The following is a 21,712-nucleotide window of genomic DNA, read 5'->3' on the forward strand; positions in this document are numbered from 1 at the left end:
GCATTTATGTTGTTTAGTTCACGTATATTGCTTTAGTGTTGCGTGCCTGATTTAATTATGATTTGTTATTTTTTGCATTATGCACTTTATATACTGTGCATATCATTAAATAGTATTTATTAGTAATTGGTCATGAAAAGGGCTAAAAAGGTCTAATTCATAATGTTACTTATGTTGCCATCTGTATTATTAAGTATTCTTATTTTGGTACATACTGTAGCAGATTTTAGAAATTTGTATAGTTTTGTAACATTAATTTAGTTTGGTAACATTAAGTTTGTGAACTGTAAAAAATGCACAAAATGCGTATTTTAGGTTGAATATCTTGCAAACAAAATATCTATTTTTTAACTATTAATACTTTAATTTGATTGAATTTGTTATTTAGCATGCATAGACCTAAGCTGTTACCATGGAAATGAGACCACTGACATGGAAGTGGCTTGTGAAATGAGTTAATTGTCCAGTTTAATTGATGTTACATCTTAAAGTGTTTCCAGACACATGGGCATGGATTTGATTGTGTAAAAAAGGAATTTTTCCAGTATTCCTTAAATAGAAAAATAGTCATTTTATACAATGGTTTGCCAACTAGCTAGCAGGTGATGAATTGTTTCCTTACAAACTGAAGATGCAGAAAACCACATTTAAAGACACTCATATAGGGTTTAATTAGAGACCTTCAAAATAAAGGCAAAAAAAACAAGATGTCATTAAATGGCGGTTTCTTAGTGTGCAACATTTAACAACCATTCTTAAAAAGACAAAGGAAATTTAATGTGAATATATGCACAAATCAGCCAGGATGTGAACCAGCCACCAAAGCCGAACTTTAAAGTCTTTTTCTTGCTTTGCATGTTTTGTCGCCTCCATCTGACTAACTTTACAGTAAAAGTGCATTGTTCTGTTTCTTTTTTTCCGCATTGTAAAAGCAACATAACACATCCAGCAAACTTGTAAAAGCCTTTTAACTTGCCGTAAATAAGAGAAAAAGGAAGAATTAATTGGGAATGTTTTTTTGACCTTTAAATGCATGTTAAGATCTAAGACATTCTTTACGCTTCACAAAATACAATATGCATTGAGGAAAACAATGCACATCTCTCAGGGAATAAGAAAGGATGAAAGAAAGAGTAAATATAACCAGTTGAATCTATTGTGAGCCAAATTTGAAATCCATGCAGGAGTTTGAATTAAGACGAGGCAGGCAGCCGGAAAAGCATGCAAGTCTTTCATGCATACGTTTGTTATCCTTACGAGTGGCTTTTTTTCTTTTTTTTTTTCAAAGTAGCTTCTTGGTTAAGGAAATACCCACACACAGGTGTGGAAATTAACCATGCATGCCACCCACACGCTGCCCAGCAGTCGGATCCACGCTTTGGTGTGTTATGGCGGCAGCATGGTCATGTTTATCCTCCGTGTCTGGTCTGTTCCAGAGAATTTTCCCTCTCCACTCAGAACGCTCTTAATAATCAAACACTTCAGACCATTTTACAGAGTCAAGCATTGCGAGATTTGTCTTTCGGGACATAGGAGAGACCCAATATGAGCCAATTAAGATAAACACAGAAGTGGTGACTGTGCAGAAACGCTGGAAAACCGTAGAAACGGTCTGACTCACTTCTCTTCACTGTGAAGTGAAGCGTTACAGGAAAATGAGCATCAAAATATACATTACCGCCTTTGAAACGAACACTTGGCCGTTCTAGGGCTACATAACTCAGCTGGTGGTCATGTTCAAACCAACACGGGTGTGTGTGGAACAACTGAACATGCTGTAAATCTGAGTATGTGTTCCGCGACTCCAAACATCGTCAGCTTAAAACTGGATTCAGTTTACATGTGTTTCCATATGAGCCAGAATGTTCTTGGAAATAATAGTTGTTCTGTGGTTCTGTACAGCATCAGTACAGAGCCTTATTGTTACCAACAATCTTTTTGGCTCTTTTTAAGCTCCTTTTTGGGTTAAATTGAATGTTCTTTAGAGATCAAAAAAATATTGATGTTACTTAATAGGTTTTTCAGACTACTATACTGTTGTTTTTTTCTAGCTAGAGAGTAAAAATTTATGTGGAACTTTTTTAATGTAATTGGAAGCTTTTTTTGGAACATGTAAAATTACGCTGTCTTAATGCACAATCCAATTCACATTAGAAAAAACAAATTGAAAATAAAAAAAATATGTTCACAGAAATATTCAAAGGCCTGACACGGTAATGAATTAATGAAAAAATAATTGAATGCATGAACAAGTAAATAAAATAGATTTTAATTTATTTTTATGCTTATTTTTATTTTAATGCTTGTTTTGTCTTATTTTATATTCATTTTCTTGGAGGTTTACTGAGGCCTCCTAGTGGGCCCTGGACCCCTGGTTGAGAACCACTGCATTAGACACTAAAATAATTTTTAAACTGACCTAAGAAGCTATTTTTATTATTTTGATACAATTTTAACTTTGCAGACAATTTGTAATTTTGTACAGAGCCCTAAAATCAAATTTAGTCACCCTCATGTCGTTCAACCCCTTTAAATATTGTTTTTCTTCTTCAGTAAAACAATAAAAAATGTATTTTCAAAATTTTATTTTTTTATGTTCCACAGGGGAATAAGTAAATCTGGAATGACACAAGAGCATGTAAACAATTTCATTGTAGGGTGAACTGTCCCTTTAAGATGAGTAAATGGACACATTGTTGCATGTCTGTGGAGCTGAATATACAGAGGATCTCCATATGTTATGGCCTCTGGCTGTTCACACATCACGTTGGGCGTTCGACATTGAGTGCATATGGTGTTCTGAGACGGTTTCTTTTGATGCGGCACATACACAAACCCTCCCACTCTGGTTTCTAGATCAAACTGTGAACACTGGATGTGTCATGCCACACTGCTCAGCAACAGAGATGTTTTGGACATATTTGTTTGCTGAGGGATTTTATCAATAGATGATGCAGTAGTTCGTTTAAACGCACACTGTAATTTTAATCAAGGCATCATGATCAATGTTGTATCTGGACCGTAGAGGTCTGGAGGGCCAAGACGCCAGTGAAAAACACTTGTAAGCTATAATTTGTGTTCGTAAAGCATGTAAATCATAGGCCAAGGCTGTTATCCTTGTGCCTTCAATGCACGATACTGCAGAATGACTTGTATCAATAAATGGTGTTGTTTGGCAGATTTTTGTAGTAGCTAGTGAGTGGTAAGCCTCACAGAGTTCTGGAGACTTTGCCAGTGTTTTGTCTATGGAGGAAAGCCCCGTAATTCATAACAGTTTTGTGAATTTCTCCGTTTGTTAGTCTGTGTGGCTTTTGATCTGGCACAGCTATGCACAAACAGGCTTTGACTACAATCATTCGTTTGTCTTGCAGTGAAACACAAGAAGCCGAGAACAGCACAGAAAATGCAAAGCCCTGTTTATAGTCTGTCCTGTATTTATGAGAGCAGGCTGATGACATTGATTTGATTTAAAAGGCAGACCACCTAAAGAATTATGGGAAATAATATAAATATTTTAAGAAATAGGGTAACATACACATTTTAAATTGACCATATTTATTTTATTGTATATTATTGTTGTGTTCTTTCACAGTACATTGCTTTGTTATTGTGTGAATGTCAATTGCACATGTGCTGTATGCATTTAATTTCATATATGTATTTTATTAATGTACAGGTATATTTTATACATGTGGTGTATTCAAATATGTATATAATAATAAAAGAAAAAGTTGATATTGTAGTATATATTATATATTATTTTTTGTTATGTATTATTTATACATATATATTTATATTATTTTATAAAAAAAATAATTAATCATTTATATTTTTAATCAATTATTTATTTAGGCTTCCTTTTATTTTAGTTTTAAGTCTTTTCAAGTAATTTTGTTGTGTGTTTTTTTATGTCTGTACAGTTTTTTTTAATTATTATTATTATTGTTTATTTATTTTTATCAATTTTAAATAAGTTTGAGTTATTTTAGTATATCAGGTTAAACTAAATTAAAATGAGAAATGTTTCCTTGGCAACTAGCTGAAATAAAAAGTAAGTTTTTATATATTTTATTTTATTTCAGTTAACTTTTATTTTATTTCAAGTAACTAAAATGGTTACTATTATGATTTTAGATTCACTTGATTATAATAACCCTGCAGCTCGCATAAGTAATTAATTAAGTTATAAATTTGTACAATGCTGTGATTATGCTGACCTGGAAAAAATAAATATACATTTTATTGATTTTAATCCCCTTTCATCCTGGGATGTTAAATGCGGTGACTGCAGCACTGGAAGTTTTGTTGAGTAGAAAATCACTTATTGCTCTGCTATGGTTATTGTAAAGTGTTCCTCCGCCATCATAATCAGACAAAAGCTTGCGGTCTCCAGGGATCTCCATCCAGTGCTCTCTGTAATTATTGTCCGGATTGCATGCAGTCTAAACTGTAACCAACAGGGAAAAATTTCATGCGAATCATCTGAAGTAAAGTATTGTATGCCTGCCCTATATTACTTACAAATCACTGGCTGCCTGCTGCATTGCCATTCTACATCTTCTGGTGATTTATCGGTTCAAACGTCAGCTATCTATTGAAAACATGTGTCTCATATTAAAGTCTTCCCCTCCACTTCAAATAAATCAAGCATACTTGACACTCAAGTTTATTGAAGCCATATTACTCAGAGCCAAGCAGAGACGGCTGCCTCTTAAACATTTACATATTTGGGATGACAGAGTTTTTAGAAATACAAAATTATACACATTTAAATTAGTTCCATGAAGCCAGATAGATTCAGTTGCAATTAAAGTGACACTGATCAGTATTGCAGCCACAGTACGAACAAGACGCCGAGCATTTGGCTGATGCCGTATTTCCACTGACTTGACAGAAACGAGCACAACAAACAAAGCGGAACTGCCAAACGGACCCGCAATGACAACGACTCTTTGAACTGCTGCACTTTCGCTTCGCATTATTATTAATGGACTAATGTGATTATAGGGCTTTCAGCGTATGAATGCTTCACCTCATTAAAAAGCTTCCTGTGCAAATGTCTACGGTCCAAATCAAAGCGTGTCATCACCTTATGTTCATTTGTTAGTTTCACCCTGTTCCAAATTCAGACAATCCGTAGACATGAATTCAATGAGCTCCATTCACTGCAGGCATTTTGCTCTTGCTGCTTTTGTGTTTGTTTTGTGCAGTAGTTATTGGTTTTGTAATGTTCAACCTGTGCCAAGTTTACCAGTGATAACAACCACTCAGCTCACTTAAACTGTATTGTATTGGTTAATACTATTTTTATTATGTAAGATAAAATCAGACAACTACGTCATAATGCTTAGCATGTAAATAATGTGCAGGATCCCAGCCAAATAGAACACTGATCACCATAATGATGACTTTTCAATTGAAAAAAGTAAACTATAGGGCTGTGCTAATAATTGAATACTAAGATCATGCACATCTCATCAGTAAAGCCGGTTCTGTGATTAATAGTAAATCTCCATCACATGCTTTCAGATGGAAGTAGCATTTCCTACAAAGGGCCGTAGTTCACTGACAAGCTATGCAATATCACATTCATAATCGCGGGCGATTCATCTCTGATAATGAATATTGCTTCGATTATTTGCACAGCCCTAGTACACTATTATTGTTTTAAATTTGGTATTTTAAATATTTTATGTTTATGTGTTTATTACTTTTTAATGTGAAACATTTACACTATTATTCAACCATGGAGTGTGATATGTTTGTTTCATTTTATTATATTTAGTTTTTTTTGTGTAGTTTTATTTTATTTTATTTTGAGTTTTTTTTATTTAGTATTTTTGTTTTGTTTTTGTTTGTAGTTTTAAGCATTTGGTATTTATTTCAGTATTAGTATTTTTATTTAGTATTTTTTGTATTCTTTTATTTAGGAGTTTTTTATTTTTATTTGCTATGTTATGGGAGAAAATGGCAGAACATTTCCTGTAAATACTGCACATAATATTTACATATACATTTTCCCATAGAAGTCTCTAATTTAATATGATTGATATAAGCTAACAGCCTGACAATAGTAATCTGGGCTAGTATTAGTGGCCTTTTGAAGTTTCTCCTGTTTGGTGACATTCCATTAAATATTTTGAAGGCTGTCAGTTAACGCTGAAATGCCATAGATATGCACTGTCTAGATAAATAAACACCGTTAGCTCCTAGTGGTGGATGTCAACGGGTTATTTTGTTCGCTTTGCCGGCCGGCTCCAGTTAGATAGAAATACTGCTTATTTTGCTATGTTTCAGAATATCAAACTCATGTCCGTTAATATTAAAAACAGACATCAGCGCTGGACAGCATGCTGTTTTTCTTTGGCATGCCTGCGAATGAGGAGAAAAAACAGCAAAAGATGTATTTAAAATTCCTTTTGAAAATGTAAACGGCTTGATTTGTATTTTACACCGTACTTGAAGTTCAAGAGGCCTTGGATATGAGCTGCAGAGATAAAAAAAATAGTTGAAAACCCAACTCTTGAGTAAAGCCCACCCCAAAATAGAATGGTACATTCCAAACCAATATAACAGTGGTAATACACCATCACACGACCACAGTAAATGGTAAAATTATTGTGCGTCCATTCTAAGGCACGCCTAAAAAAGCCCACTGTGTCCACACACACTACCACAAGCATCAGATAGCACTTAAAAAATCCCTCTTCCTAATGTATGACTAAACATGCATTGCCAGTTCCAGCAGGACAGCATGTAGCATGTGAGTTTACTCTGTCACAATGCAGCAGAGCTGCCGTCCCTTCAATAACAGGATATGGTCATGGTTTGCAATGCATAAAATGCACTTAAATGGCATTTTAATGTTTTTCTGCCCACTTCCAATGGCATTTTGGAATTTGAACTTCGTTTACTGTTTCGCCAAGCAAGCGATGCCAGTCCATTCAGCAGAACTCAGATGTGATTAAAAAAGGAAGAGGTTCTTATTACAAGCGATGAGAAAACTCAATTAATACCGCCATTAGATTACTTCCAAGCAAGAGGAAAAGGACCGACCTCAATAGGTCGTGGTTTAATGCTGTTAATCGTCTGCTCTATAGCACGGCCTTGATCTGCATACTTCTGCTGAGGTTCTTGGGAGTGTCTAACCCACAGCAAAACCAGAAATATATCTGCACCACAGTTGGTCTTCGAACCACCCACTTAAAACTTCTTCTAAGGACAAAGAGAACCCAAATGACATACACAAACCAAGCAGAAACGCACACGAATTTTGTGCCAGTACTTCGAGTCATTTTTGTTTTGTTTGTTTGTTTTTGTCTTCTCTCCAGCATTGTCATCTTATAATTATTATTATTATTTTAATTGGGGCATGCATTTGTGAATATGTATAAGCACAGCTATGATTATGGTAGTTGTTATTTTTATTCTTTATTTTCTGACTTATTTTTCTTGTTTCTATCTGTCTATATATCTGTCTCTCTCTCTCTCTCTCTCTCTCTCTCTCTCTCTCTCTCTCTCTGTGTGTGTGTGTGTGTGTGTGTGTATGTAAACATGCCATATTAAAAAATAAAATAAAATACACTTATATGTTTACAAAGATATTTTACTCGATGGCTTCGGTGTAGTTCATGGGTAAATGAATAGATAAAATCTTTTTCCAGTGAATATTCCCTTTCACTCAAGAAAGTTAAAAGTTAAATATGTTGTGAATGCTGTTTTATGTTGTTTTCAAAACCTAATTTAAACAACTGTCAAAGTCTTTTAACCTGGTTTACGCTTTTGGCACACGGAGATGGCACTGCCTTTATGGCTGCCAGTGTGGCCAACACACAAAACAAACAAGAACTCCAGACTGTTTTTGTTACAGCTACCCCTGATCTGGCTGACATAGTAGAATCTTTTGTATTCACAGTTACAGTTTGGAAGTTCTGTTATGTTTGTATTCAAACTCATTTGTACACAAAAATGTACACAGCCATTTTTCTTTTTTCACAAATGCTTAACATTTTGCTCATTGAGTATGTATGTGTATATACAGTATACATGTGTGTGATTTATATTTTTTTTATTTTGCTCAAATAACAATTTATTCCCGTGATGCGTGGCAAATTTTTTAGCATCTATACTCCATCCTTCAGTGTAACATTATCTTTCAGAAATCATTCTGATATGCTGCTCAACAAATGTATTATTACTGTTATAAATGTTAAAAACAGTTGTGCTGCCTAATATTTTTTGTGGAAACTATGGTATATTTTTCAGGCTTCTTTAAGAAAATAGAATGAAAATGGTGTAGAAACTGTTTTTACTCATTTATATACACACATTTATTAACAAAAATTTACAGAAACTACAGTAAGTTACAGAATGAATTAATGAAACGTTTGACGTAGAAAGACTGAAATTGTATTTTCTTGTAAAAAGTCAAAAAAATGTATGCACTCTAACAGTTGATTCACTAATTTTGCAGAACAGTTATTACATTTTTTTAAATAAGTATAATTTCTTGTCATTTGTGGAGGATGCAACCGATATACACTCTGGTGTACGTTAGAGAGAATTTACAGCAGCTGAGTTCACTCCACTGCACGAATGGTAGAATAAAATATGCTTTCCATACGTAACTTTATATATGAAAATAACTTTTGGTGTAATTCTCATCTAGCAGTCACATCTCTTTCTCTAGCAGAAGCAAAACCCTAGTGAGCATGTGTACCGTGTGTGTCATCAGTCAAGCTGATTTCTGATTGGAGTAATTGTGTGTATTTCATTCACTCCTGTCTCCCCAACACCCATTACAGAGTCAAGCGAGCGGTAAGCCAGCAGTCGATGTACTCATAAAACAAAGCTGCAGCAGATTTATTTCATAGACGTGATTAACTGCACAGGAAAACTGAGACTAAATGTTGAAATGAGCATTTTCGAGACTCTGAAGTGAAGAATTGGGCCATAGAGTATTATCGTCACTGTATTTCATAGTAAAAATGTGCTCCATTCAGCAATTCTTCATTAGACTCATGCCAACATTAATTATACCGTCTGTATTTAACTTGAGTAATGTATTATTAGTCTGTGCCATTAAACACACATCCGTAAATTACGGCCAATGATGGTGAGACCATCTTTGAGGTACGGTCTGAAGCCGTGTAGAGGATGTATCAGGAGTCGCCTGCTCCTGATTACTCAGATTTACCAATGACTTAGTGGGTTTACTGAGATACCAGCATCTCTCATCAGCTCTCAGTTCACTTCTGAATACAGCATTCAAACCATATGTGAGGTGAAGATGTAGACAGGGTGTCACTGACTGAGGAATCACCAGTGTTGCTCGAGCATTAGAAGGTAGTCTCTCAGAATAAGACAGTATAAAGCCATGCTTATTTGACCAAGTACCATCCGCTTAGACAGGATGAGATTGTTCGACTGACATGTAAAGTTTCCAGCAGCGATATTTAGGGAAAAGTGAATCTGAAATTGAAAAATATGCTGGTGTGCATTGGGAAAGTGATTGAAATAAATCTTGGTATATTTATTGAGCAAGTAAACAGCTTTGGTTCCCTGCAGGTTAACGGACAGTCACAACAATCCCAATTGGTGTTTTTGCATCCTAGAAGGCCACAAGGACTAAAATAACTGTTTTCTATTTAAATACATTTAAAATTTCATTTATTCAGTGTCACATGATCCTTCAGAAATCATTCTGATGTGCTGTTTTGCTGCTCAAGAATAATTACCTAATGTTGAAAACTGATGTGCTTTTACGAATAGAAAGTTCAAAACTAAATTAGTTTAAACTACTTTTGCAACATTATACATGTTTTTACTTTCTCTTTTGATTAATTTAAAACATTCTTCAGGAATAAGAGTAGAACAGGGTCCATAATTAATTTCATGCAAACAAACAAAAAAGGCTGTGAGAGATAAAAGTACAGTCTGTATCATATCTGTAATTTGTATATGTACCTGGGTGTTGATTTTTACACTCTCAGTTGATGCATTTTAAATGTTCTGCCAGTTTTTTCCTCAATTATCTGCTGTACATCATATTAGAAGGACTGTACTTCCATCACATACTTCATGTACAGAATGTCAAATTAATTGTGCCATCTTTCCTGACTAAAGTCTAGTCTGCTTTGCTTGTTTGTTTGTATGGAGGATATCAGGTTGTGTAAGCCTTTTGAGTTGAGTAACTTGACAGCGACTAGAGCTGGAAAGACAGCATCATATATATCAATCAGAGACTGAAACAAGCTTCCTCCTTCCAGTTTCCTTTCAATCTCTCCATCTCTGTAATTCAGTCTTAGCAACCGCATTACCCGGAGTGTTTACTGATCAATTCGAGATTTGATTTACCACAAAACCAACAAATCTGTACATTCACGTAAATGTTATTAGTGCCACTCAAGTTTGCAGTGAGAGTCTCGTTCGCTTTTATTCGTCCTCGATTAGATTTGGCAATGAGCTAGCTGCGCTAGTCCATTAGCACTGCGTAAACAAAACAAGCACTTCATAGTGTGAGTGCAGCTCTTTCCCAGAAAATAAGCCTGAATTATACAAGTCTTATTGTGGAAGTTTTATTATTTATTTATTTTTTAGATTTTGTGGATGTGGGGGGGGGGGGGGGGGGGGGAGAAATTATAAAAATAAATGAGTGTTTCTTTAACTTGGGTTGATTTTTGTGCAGTTTATAAACTTTTTCTTTTTTTTACATTTAAATATAGATTTTAATTATTTGTGTACAGTAGATTCTATTGTTTGGACACCTTTCAAAAATATGAAAATTCTAATAATATTTTATATATATTAGTATAAAACTAATAATTATAACATTAAAAGTACTATAAACATCTAACAATATTAAACCATTTCCAGATGTATTGTATGAAACTATATAATTGTATGAATTAATGTTTATTAATTGCTTAATTTTTTGTTTATTTTTATTTATTTATTGTTCATTCAGCTGGTTTTATTTTTAGTAAAAGCACAGATAAGTTGTGTAAGGGTCCCCATGACCCAAAAGTTTTACCTTTAATAAAAGTGTAATACAATTTTTTTTTTCGCGCTATACATAATTTCCAATATATTATTTTGTCATGAATAATGTTTAATTGTATTTAAAATAAAATAAAAACATTTTAGCTGTTACACTAGACTTAGCTAGAGAAAACAATTAGCCATTTTATTCCATAAATGTTTAAAATGTCACATAATGCTAGTAAACAAAATACTTCATTTGAAATGTGGTGAAAATGTTTTTTGAATTTTCGTGTACCGTACGTTAAGTATATACAGACCATTGGACATTAATGAACTAGTGAGAATGTGAAATGTTTAACAAGAGTATTTTCTGAAAGGGCCAAAATTGCTCATATATTAAAAGAAACACCCAAAAATGGCACAATTTCCAGCGTTAAACAGATTACGTTAACAAATAAGGTTTTCAAGATATTGCCAAGTACCAATCCAATGAAGTGCATGAAGAATTTATAGCAGAACAGTACAAGTGTTACTGCTCCCTTAACATTTCTACAAACGTCTGTTGAGTATGACCAATTGACTGAGACATGTAATACAATCATGGGGGAAATGAGTATTCTCCAGACTACTGAAGGAGAAATTAAACCAAAAAGAAAACCTGAAGTAATAAATTGTCATGCAAACTGACTATTTTAAAAAGTCAAATGGACCTCATTATGACCACCCAAGAACTAGGTGTCATTTCGTCTTGCTATGGGCCTTACTGAAGATTTTCACAGAAGCGTACGAGTTCTGCCTTATTGACCACACACGTAAGTGTAATCGTAAAACAGGGAAGATATTAAAAGGAGTAAAATAACACATTTCCTTGAAAGGTTAGCAATAATGGACGGTTCTTTTGAAATGGACACTGTATCCGGAGTCTGCAGCCCTCCAAGGTTTGCCCTCGCACTTCCAAAGCAAGCAATCCAAGAATATCAGATCCCAGCTCAAATCTTTCCCAACAAAGAAAGAACCATTTCAACGACATTAAATGTGACATGAGCACAAACTTTAGGGAAAGAAGGAAAGGTGTCCAGGTTCAGGAGTGTTATCTTAATCTCTATCTTAATCTCTTAAGGTCTTACGTAGATTTTTGCTGTTTCTGGTGAGATCCTTCAGCGATAACTCATCTGCATTGTAAAAAATATAGTGAAAAGGTTGTGATATCCATCCATCCATCCATCCATCCATCCATCCTGATAATGTGGCCTGGTAGTATGGTGTGGTTTTTTACTGTGCTTTTTACCATCTTACACAGTATTATCCAGATTACATTTACAGTAGATCACCTTAATACAGTGTTCTACAATCATTGCACTTTGTTTTGGATGAAAGTGTCTGTCAAGTACATAAATGTAAATATATTTTTTAATTTATAATTAGAAGATCATTTAAAAAAAAGTTTTATTTTTACATTTTTTTGTCGACTGGATTTCTAACCAAAATGTAACGTTGTGAAAACATTGAAGGGCTTTAATGAACTGAGACGTAAAGTGTGAAGAAGAAAAAAAAACCTAAAGAGAAATCAGACTTTATGGCACATTTATAATATATCATAATATATCATAATGTTAATATACTATTTTAATTTTACAGTAGATAACGTTTGTAAACATTGGAAATCAGAATGTAATGTTGTGAAATTTTGAAGAGGTTGAAACTAACTATGATGGGTGAAGAGAAATCAGACTAAATATGTCTTTTTAATTCTAATATCGTAAATGCATAATTTTTCTTTTGCAGGCGTGGATTGTAGAACACTTTTAAAACATTGTGCAGAAACAGTACTGGATTGAAACCTAAATGCAATGTTCTTAAAACATTGTGTGCTTGCTGGGACACTGCTGTCTAAATTTGGAAAACGTCCTTCACCCATTGTTTCCCTACCAGTGAAGCCTAGTAATACTAACAGAAAGGTGTAAATTATGCGTGAAACTGTGAACTCTTGAAAAGCTGGGTTTTATTGCAGGAACTATAATATTTTGTGAGACATGAGATGGTCAGATTCAGCATCTTACTTGAGGTAAAGGCAGAAGCTAACCAAACCAAGAAATTCCCCTGAGCTTATTTTTAGCGGAGCTTGGTACGTTTTGCATGCCTAAATAAAAACACAGGCTTTTTTTTCCCTCATCATGCTTTTCTAAATGTCAGGATGAGGAAAAATGCTTGTATTTGAAGTTAAAATTAAGTCTGGGTTAAAGGAAGACATTTGAGGCAAAGGAGAAAAACTCCCAAGGTGTTTAAACTGTCTTGCATGTGGTCATTTGCACAGGGTCAGTTGTTTGAGGATGGTCAGCAAACAGTCGCGCAAATATATATGTTGGATCCAGCCTTAAAGCTTTCACTTCGGAGCCAAATGAGCATCTTATTAAATTTGTGACAGGTTCATAACAAAATAGCCCGAATCCCTAATCCATTTTCTTAAAAGTCACACATTAATATAATACACCATAATGGAATCGAAGCTAATTAACGTTCCAATGAATTCCAGTACTTAAAATCCCAAATCAAGTCATCTGCGATTATCATCAGGTCTTACTCTGCCTTCCTTTTACCCACAGTCCAACACTAGCTGAAGTTGTGTCAGGGTTACAGTTGAATCATGATCTCTCAGGGCGATAAAACCGTCCGTTAGTATCTGAACTCTGAGGATTGAACAGACCACCAGAATAGAGGATTGTTGGCACCGAGGCAGACTCTTTGGTGAGCCCGTTAAATCATCTTTGCCTGGTTCCATCTCAATATAGCAGCAGAGTAAATATTTGAGTAATACTTACTGAAGGTACAGCTCTGGGTTCGGGCCAAAATCACCACTAAGGGCAAAATGACTGAATAGGGAGCATTCAGTATAGCCACCGATCATCACAGAATTCAGCATGTCTGCGTCCCAGGTGTAAACCGAAATAAAATGACGCTGGTCCTGCTTTGGGACCTGAGGGTAACAAACCAATCAGGCAAAGGCTATTCTTTGAGGGTAGCGAGGTGAAGATGGGTGGTGTTCCTCTTACCCTAGATCAATAGTGCTAAAGCTTTCATTTCACACTTTGGCCAATAAATATTATTTGAAACGCTTGATGAAAACTGTAAAAAATGTATTCACCTCAGTGGAAGTTTTTTTTTTTTTTTCTGTGAGTTCTCATTCATTAGCCACTATAAGTAAATAACTAGAAGAATAACAAAAGTGCAGTAGAGGGTAAGAGCCAGATTTACTAAGAGTTTGTGTCTTTTGACATTAAAATAGTAGTGTCAGGATTTACTAAAGACGTGTAGTGCAGAATTAGAACTAAAGACACGGACAGTTATTTTTGTGTCCTGATACTAATTAAATATGCATTTGTAGGAGTTTCTTTAAAGACACAACATTTATGGGAGGAGAATATTAAAATTAATCACGCAACATGATTTACTATCTTTTTCCATGGTCAAATTACTGGTATTTGCTTCATTATTTAAAACCCAAAACCAGGTGGTAGATTGCGTTGGCCTTCAGACCTCATCTAAATTCTGGCACAATGTTTTTTAATTGTTATTTAAAGAGCACGTAAGTAATATTCGCCTATAAGCAGGCGCGCGATCAATTTGTTTATTACACACACAGGGCCATACAGCAACACACAAACATTTTTTTAAATAAAAAATTACATTCCACCATGTAAATAGCGCAACTGGCCTTAAAGGGGATGGGAGATAAGACTCTGATTGGTTAATGGCACGTTACACCCAAAAAACACCCATCAGCCATTTAGACCATGCACCCGGGTGCGCCGACCGTTTATCCGTCATAAAATAGCAAAAGTGGATTCGGACACACCCCGAGTAAACCTGCGCCATGTGCTTTAGACCATGTGCTTAGATCATTAAAATAGGGCCCACAATCTTTTAAATGTTCTGTTTATGTGACATACAGTAGTAAACTTTTAAGTTGTGTGGCAGTAACCCTGTTGTTTTTAGTAGTTCATATCTCCTAAATCTGACTTTATGACTTAAAATTCTGAGAAAAAAAGAAAGTCAGACTTCAAACAAACTCAGGATTGCGAGTTAGAAAGTGCAAGATATAAATTCGTAAATCTGACTTTTTTTCTCATTAATATCTCTCAGTTCTGAGAAAAAAGTCTGAATTGTGAGAAGTCGCAATTACCTTGTTTTATTTTTTATTCAGTGGCAGAAACTGGCTTCCAATTTTTTTTTTTTTTTTTTTTTTTTTTTTGTGTAGCACAATAATTAATTTGTATTTTTTTTTTTACTTTTAGTTTAATGATATCACCTTCACTGAGATTTATTATTTTACATTTTCTATTTATTTATTTTTGGTCCAATATATGCATAACTCATTATTGAAATATTTTAGCAATGGAGGTTAAGCAAAATGTTTACTCATGTACACAAGAATGTTGAATAAGCAAGTTTTGCCCCAGACCACCTCAAACTATTCATTTCATCAACATGTTTCATGACAGATGTGTCTGAACTTCAGCGTCTAATGTCTGCTAATTTTAGGCGCAGAATGTTCATAGCTTTGCAGTTCTGGCATGCATTGCAGCGTAGCATAGTACACTTTTATGAGAGGAATTTTTAGACATATCTATATCAATGTTTACATTTTCTTGATTTGAGACGATGCTTTTTTCATTTTAATAATCTCTGTTGTCAGACTTTGATTCTTGATTTCAGTTCAGGATTTAGAATTGAAATCGACCAAGAGTAAAAGCAGTTTAAAAATATGCAACCAAACACAAAGATCAATACAAAACAGAGATTAGAAAGGCGGCTTGACCCAGCAACTCTGACTCACTACTGAGTCAGACAGAACCAGCTCAAAACATTAAAGCTGAGGATAGAGAGCTTCAGTCAGATTATGGGACTCATTGTTTTACTCCAATCTTAAATGCAGTTCTCATGTGAAGAGGCTGAGCTCTGTCATCCAGTCTCTTTGAGCACACAGAGATGTTGTTGTTCACATTGTTTACTGCACAGTGTAGATCACAGTGACATAAGGCTGATTTCTTTGTCAAAGTGAGCATTTTCAATTATTCAAATTATCTATCTATCTTTCTATATATCTATCTGGCAACTAGAGATAGATTGACTGTAGGTTAATTATTTTTTTATATCAAAATACACAATATATTGACTTCTAAAAGCAAAATAAGTATCTTAAACTTTTCATTTAGAGTTTTATTTTAATAATAATAAATGTTTATTATATTTATGCATCACAGAAATAAAATTGTAATATTTTAAAATTAAGTTATTTGTAATAATAATGAAAAAACAAATGAAATTGTAATAATAATTCACAATATTACTGATTTTAAAGTTAAAAAAGCTGATGTGTGTAAATTGTGCCCCATTAGAAACATTTAAAAATAATAATAATTGTTTTCAGACAGGTTTCCCCAAGCATTATATTGTCTTTTTAAGCCTTTTCATAATAATTACACTCTTGAATGTAAAGGTGCTTGAACGGTTCTTCACAGCGATCTCTTTCTTACCTTTTTATAATTTAAAGATACTTCTTTAGCCACAATTAACCTTTGATGAAACAGAAATGTTAAAGGTTCTTTATGGAACCATTTAGACAAAAAGGTTCTTCTATGGCATCGTGAAGCATCTTTATATTTAAGAGTGTAATTCGCAATTATCTGTATGTTTCATAACATTTTGACTTATTTTGTGATTCTTATGCTTAGAAAGTTCTGTAAATGTCTTTATGCCTTCAGTGGACATGTAAAGCCATTCATAAATCACGAAGAAGGAAAACTGATGTATGTCCATGTACATAGGTAGCTCTTAATGCTCTCCAACAAGTAATTAGACTTGCGAAGGAAACTTTGGAAATCATCTGAAGTTCCCCAGAGACTCTGGCGTTTTGAACTGCTGTGTAGGTAGACTCGTGTTTATCCTGGACGGGATTCTTGATTAAAATGGCAGAGAGTAAGAAATTGCCTGAGTTTGCAGTGGTTAGGCCACCAAACTAAAATATCTTCTTTAGCAGAATAATGTTGTTTCGCTGTTTCTTACTCTTTCGTTCAACAATTTTGATTTAATTTCAGTTCTAGGAGTTATTTTTAATGCATGTTGTACTTGTGAGTGTGCCATTCGATATTAAACATCCCCCTCTGCCCATCCTACGCTGAGGGCGATTTTTATTTTCCTTCCAAGCTGCAACTCCAAAAACAGTCGACCAGACACCACAAGAAAGGCCTTCTAGGTCACTGGAAGATGTAGACTCACGATTGGACAGCAAAAGAAAAATATCTACTTTCATTCAAATTATACCTTACAGACCATACTGAACAATTCACATCAAATATAAACATCCTTTTGGAAATATTACTTCGCATATTGAGTTTCTCTCTCATGGCTGTGCCATGGACTTTCTAGAGGCCGAACAGTATTTCACAAGTCCGTCTCTTCTGAAATATGGCGGATCGTCTTAATATAGTAGATCTGCACCTTCAACGATGCTCATTATTTGTATTTGTAGCTCCTGCCAACAGGAACTGCTTGCAAGTGGTGTTTGTTTCCTATAAAAGCATGTTAATTCAGAGGCGGCCACAGTGTAAACTAGCCTGGCGTTTTACAGATGTAGCCTGTTAAACTAAATCACTGTACCTGCCTGTTCGTTTCGTAAGGCTAAGGGCTGGATATCCAGCCAAGTCTTAACGTGTGTGTGTGTGTGTATATGTATATATATATATGATCTGTGCTGTCGCAAATTTATTTTTAACATTTTGAAAACATTCTGCCTGCCAATTTGCTCCTTCATTATGAGGTATTCATTTGCAGATTTTAAATATCATATCTAAAATTAACAGCCTGGAATTACTTGGTGGGGAATACAGTTTGAAATTTAAAAAAAAATAAAATGACAAATGTAATATTAATTCATACATATTTATTGTAAAATCAGAGGGAGCTGTGATTGATTTTGAAAAAAAAAGTTTGATTTCTTTATTTTAATTACTATTATTCATCCTATTTTTCACCAATAATTGTGAATCAAAAGATTTCTATTTCAAGTAAAAGCTGTTCCTTTGAGATTTCTATTCATCAAAAAATGTATAATGGTTTCCACAAATATTAAACAGTATAAATGTTTTTAATATTAATAATAATATATATTTTTAAGCAGCAGCTAAGCATTTTATAATGATTAAAGGATCATGTGATACTAATGACGAGTAATGATGCTAAAAATGTGGCTTTGTCATGAAAGGGAATAAATCATTTAAAAGTATATTAAAAAAGGAAATATTTCTTTAAATTGTAAAGATATTTCACAAATAAACATTTTTTTTTACTGTATTTTTGATCAAATAAATGCAGCTTTGATGAACATTAAAAAAAAAAAAAAATTCATGAACATTTAATGACATCAGGTGACAATAATAAGGGTTGTTTTGTTAACGAAAAGTAGCACATCGTCACATTTTCATATGCATTCAATTATAAGAGACAATGCTAATATTTAAATTAGTGTAATGCATTGGTGATGTGGGTGTGAAGAGAGAGAAAAATATTTACACAAGAATTTGTAATGAGCTTTGAGCCGCTGGCTATGCCTGGATAATGTTTAATGCCTTTCATAATTAACATAGCAAAAACAAACCATAAATTAAAGCTATTATTCAAACCGTTTCACTTTCTGAAGCATTTAAATATTCAGTTGAAAGTCCTTTAAGGTATAATGTGGTGATTATAGATGTTTCCCCCCAACAAGTACATATGTCACATCATTTTATGAAAGCAATACAATACCATTGTTTTTGAGCTTTCTTTATATGTTTATCATGTAATTTTGTATCTGTACCTTGCCAAGCTACAAGCTTAAACTCCAGATAATACCTTTTAAATTAGTTTGCTACACTGCAAGGGTACTGACATATCTGTATATACTGCATTAAACCTGAACTAGAAATTACCTGCTGTAATTATTTTAATTCAAAAGTTAAAATGCAATGCCGCACATGGAGTTTGTGAATCTTTTTTTGAACTGCTTCACTGAGCTGCAAAACAATGTGACGCATAAACCAGTAATGTCTCATTTTGTCACGTAACACCACTATGTGTTAGTGGAAAAACTACAGTGTTTTGAACAACTGAGCTATTGTTAAGCTATAAGTTTAGCTCCCCATACTGCTGTGCTCTGCAAAAAAGGATTTTCTTCAAAATAACAAGACAAAAAATATACTTAAGTGACTTTAAGTATCTGCCAGTGGGGTAAGAACTTATTTTTTTCTCCTTTTAAGTATAAACTCACTTTATTTAAAGATTTTTTTAAATACATCTTAAATAGGTTCACTTTAATATCTGACACATTCCATACATTCCAGACTTTTGATAGATTCTAACGACAGCATTCTTTGATCTGTTTAAACAAACACCTACAAGCAGGATCACAGAGCCGCCCAGAGCCACTGCCAGGCAAACGTCTGTGCCGTGAGAAACCAGTGAGTCACAGAGCATGATAGTGGTTTGTCACATGCTCTTCTTCACACAGCCGGCTGTCAGGTACCGAATAATGTATTGCCTCTTACAGGAATCCCTCGTTTGGAGAACAGAGAGGCCGACTCATTCGCACACGCATACCGAGATGGATTCACAGTGCCAGGCATATGTTGGGGCTTTATGAGTAAGAAACTGAAAGAAGAGACGCACACCTCCGCGGTGTAAGCAGCTCTCCTCACATCACCTCAGGGTCAGTGGAGACAGGCTGCAGCACGCCGACCGGCCGTGAAAGATGGAGAAGTAGAAAGAGAGCAGGAGGGAGAGAAGCGCAAGAGTGCATATGTGGAGAGGGAGACGCTCTGCATTCACGCCCCCCTCTGAAGCTTCATGACTCACAAGGGGTGAGCAGCAGCATCACACCCACCCCTTCCCTCTCCAGTGCCAGGAAGAGCCGGCGAACCACGCGTCTCCAGAAGGAAAACAGAGAAAGGAAAAAAGTTGGCCCACGCGACTCCAGTGATGTCACGAGCATGTGACCCTGCTTCTCCAGTGACAGTGTACTGAGGGAAAGAAAAAAGATTTTTTAAAGGCTCGTGCCTCTTTGGGTTTGTGTGAAGGCTCCGCTCACCTCCTGAGCAACCACAGAACCGCAGAAAAGTTCGGCTCAGGATTTTTGCACGGCGGCACGTAAATGGTTAAGTGTCGCCGGTCAACTTCAGGATTGAGGACCGCACCAACCAGTAAGTACGCTTCGATCCTCTGCAGCGAGCTTGGCTCCGTGCTGTCCAATAAGGCGACAGATTTTTGCATTTTTTCCTAAACCAAAACTGGTCATTACTTGTGGTCATGAAAATAGTTGATACAAAAACGCATTTCTTCTGGATGTTTTTTCCTTTTTTGCATCTTCCCCTGGCACGCTTTCAACCTAAGAGACGTCAAGGGTCACCGAAAACCGCAGAGAAGCAAAATTTGGGCGACCATGGCATCCAACAGCCTCTTTAGTTCTGTGACCCCATGTCAGCAGAACTTCTTCTGGGGTAAGTGCCCAAGGTTTTCACCCTGTTTTTGACCATGCGGTAGAGTGTATAAGAAGGAACTGCGTTTTGAAAAGCAACAATCATGTGTTGATGTTTACAAACATTCGGCTGGGCCAGCAGACGGAGAGCCTGACCGCGTGCAGGAACCGATGTAGGGAAGATCGGGCGCTGGAGTGTCATTTTCTGGTGTAATGCATGCTTTTTGGGATGTGCGTCAAAATGCAGGGGTGTGAAATCTAATATAAAAGCAACTAAGTGAATGTTTGACATTGACTGTTAGGTTAGTGGGTGTGTACAAGCTAAAAGCCCAGAAGGGTTTCAGTTGAGAAAGCCACGATAAAATCTTCAAAAGTTGAGAGATGTACTATATATTCTTTGCACAATTTATTTAAATTAGAATAGAGTGTTCATAGCTTTTATATGCATCTTTCTCAGACTATATATATAGTGTGTGTGTTTTTTTTTATTATATTAATTTTTTAAATTCTTTTTATAATTTAATGTTTGTTGACAATTTACCTTCTGTGCAGAAATACTATATATACTGTATATATATCTGAAGAATGTCTGACATTTTATAAAAATAACTAACAGGCAAGCACAAATCCATACTGTGCATAAAAAAAATGACTTTCTCATGTCATGAAGGAAAAGTAAGAGAGGCCATTCATTCTGATGTATGGGTTTTGCCGAATCCTCCAAGAGAAATGTTGTAAAGCCGTTTGCAAGTCTGAAAGTCTGCTTTCCAAACACAGCTGTGCGAGGCCTGTTCCCTCAGCACACGTGCTGTTCTCAGCCGTACACAAACCCGAGAGCTACTTGCAGCAATCAGTGCCTTCTATTAGCAAGTTAACCTCCGACCCTCAGCATGCTCCCAGGGATGAGAATGGGACGGGGAAAGCTTAACGCCTGTTGTAGGGCAGCATGTCTTGATTGTGGTTTGTGCAGATACTGTATGTGCATATGCATAGTAAAAGCCCACCCGAGACCCTCACTTTAAGTTTCTGTTTGGTTTTATTACGAGAGGTGCAGTAGATGCTTGGCTTAATGATTAATGTTTTCAGTGATTTGCTATATATAGAGAGAGAGTTTTAAAATAGCCATGTTTTGATTGAAAGCATTGTTACATTTGGTGGATAACTGCCTTCTGGTTCCAGATCTGTTATCAGAGACAACCAGTCCTGTTTGATCACTCCAAA

At 35.2% G+C, this 21,712-nt stretch overlaps 1 protein-coding gene across 2 annotated transcripts in view; it reads left to right on the top strand.

Annotated features, from left to right (window-relative positions):
* Positions 1-19,485: 19,485 nt before the first annotated feature.
* The window catches only part of LOC113120485 (runt-related transcription factor 2), a 44,336-nt gene continuing 42,109 nt past the window's right edge, over positions 19,486-21,712 (top strand). Inside the window, exons 1-2 of one of the 2 annotated variants that reach the window (XM_026290315.1) lie at positions 19,486-20,216; positions 20,407-20,513. In XM_026290315.1, the coding sequence (XP_026146100.1) occupies positions 20,456-20,513 (58 nt within the window). In that variant the 5' untranslated portion in view covers positions 19,486-20,216; positions 20,407-20,455. The remainder of the gene's footprint in view (positions 20,217-20,406; positions 20,514-21,712) is intronic. The other variant, XM_026290314.1, reaches the window with a different exon arrangement.

The sequence above is a fragment of the Carassius auratus genome, chromosome 20, assembly GCF_003368295.1.
Source record: "Carassius auratus strain Wakin chromosome 20, ASM336829v1, whole genome shotgun sequence".
NCBI lineage: Eukaryota > Metazoa > Chordata > Actinopteri > Cypriniformes > Cyprinidae > Carassius > Carassius auratus.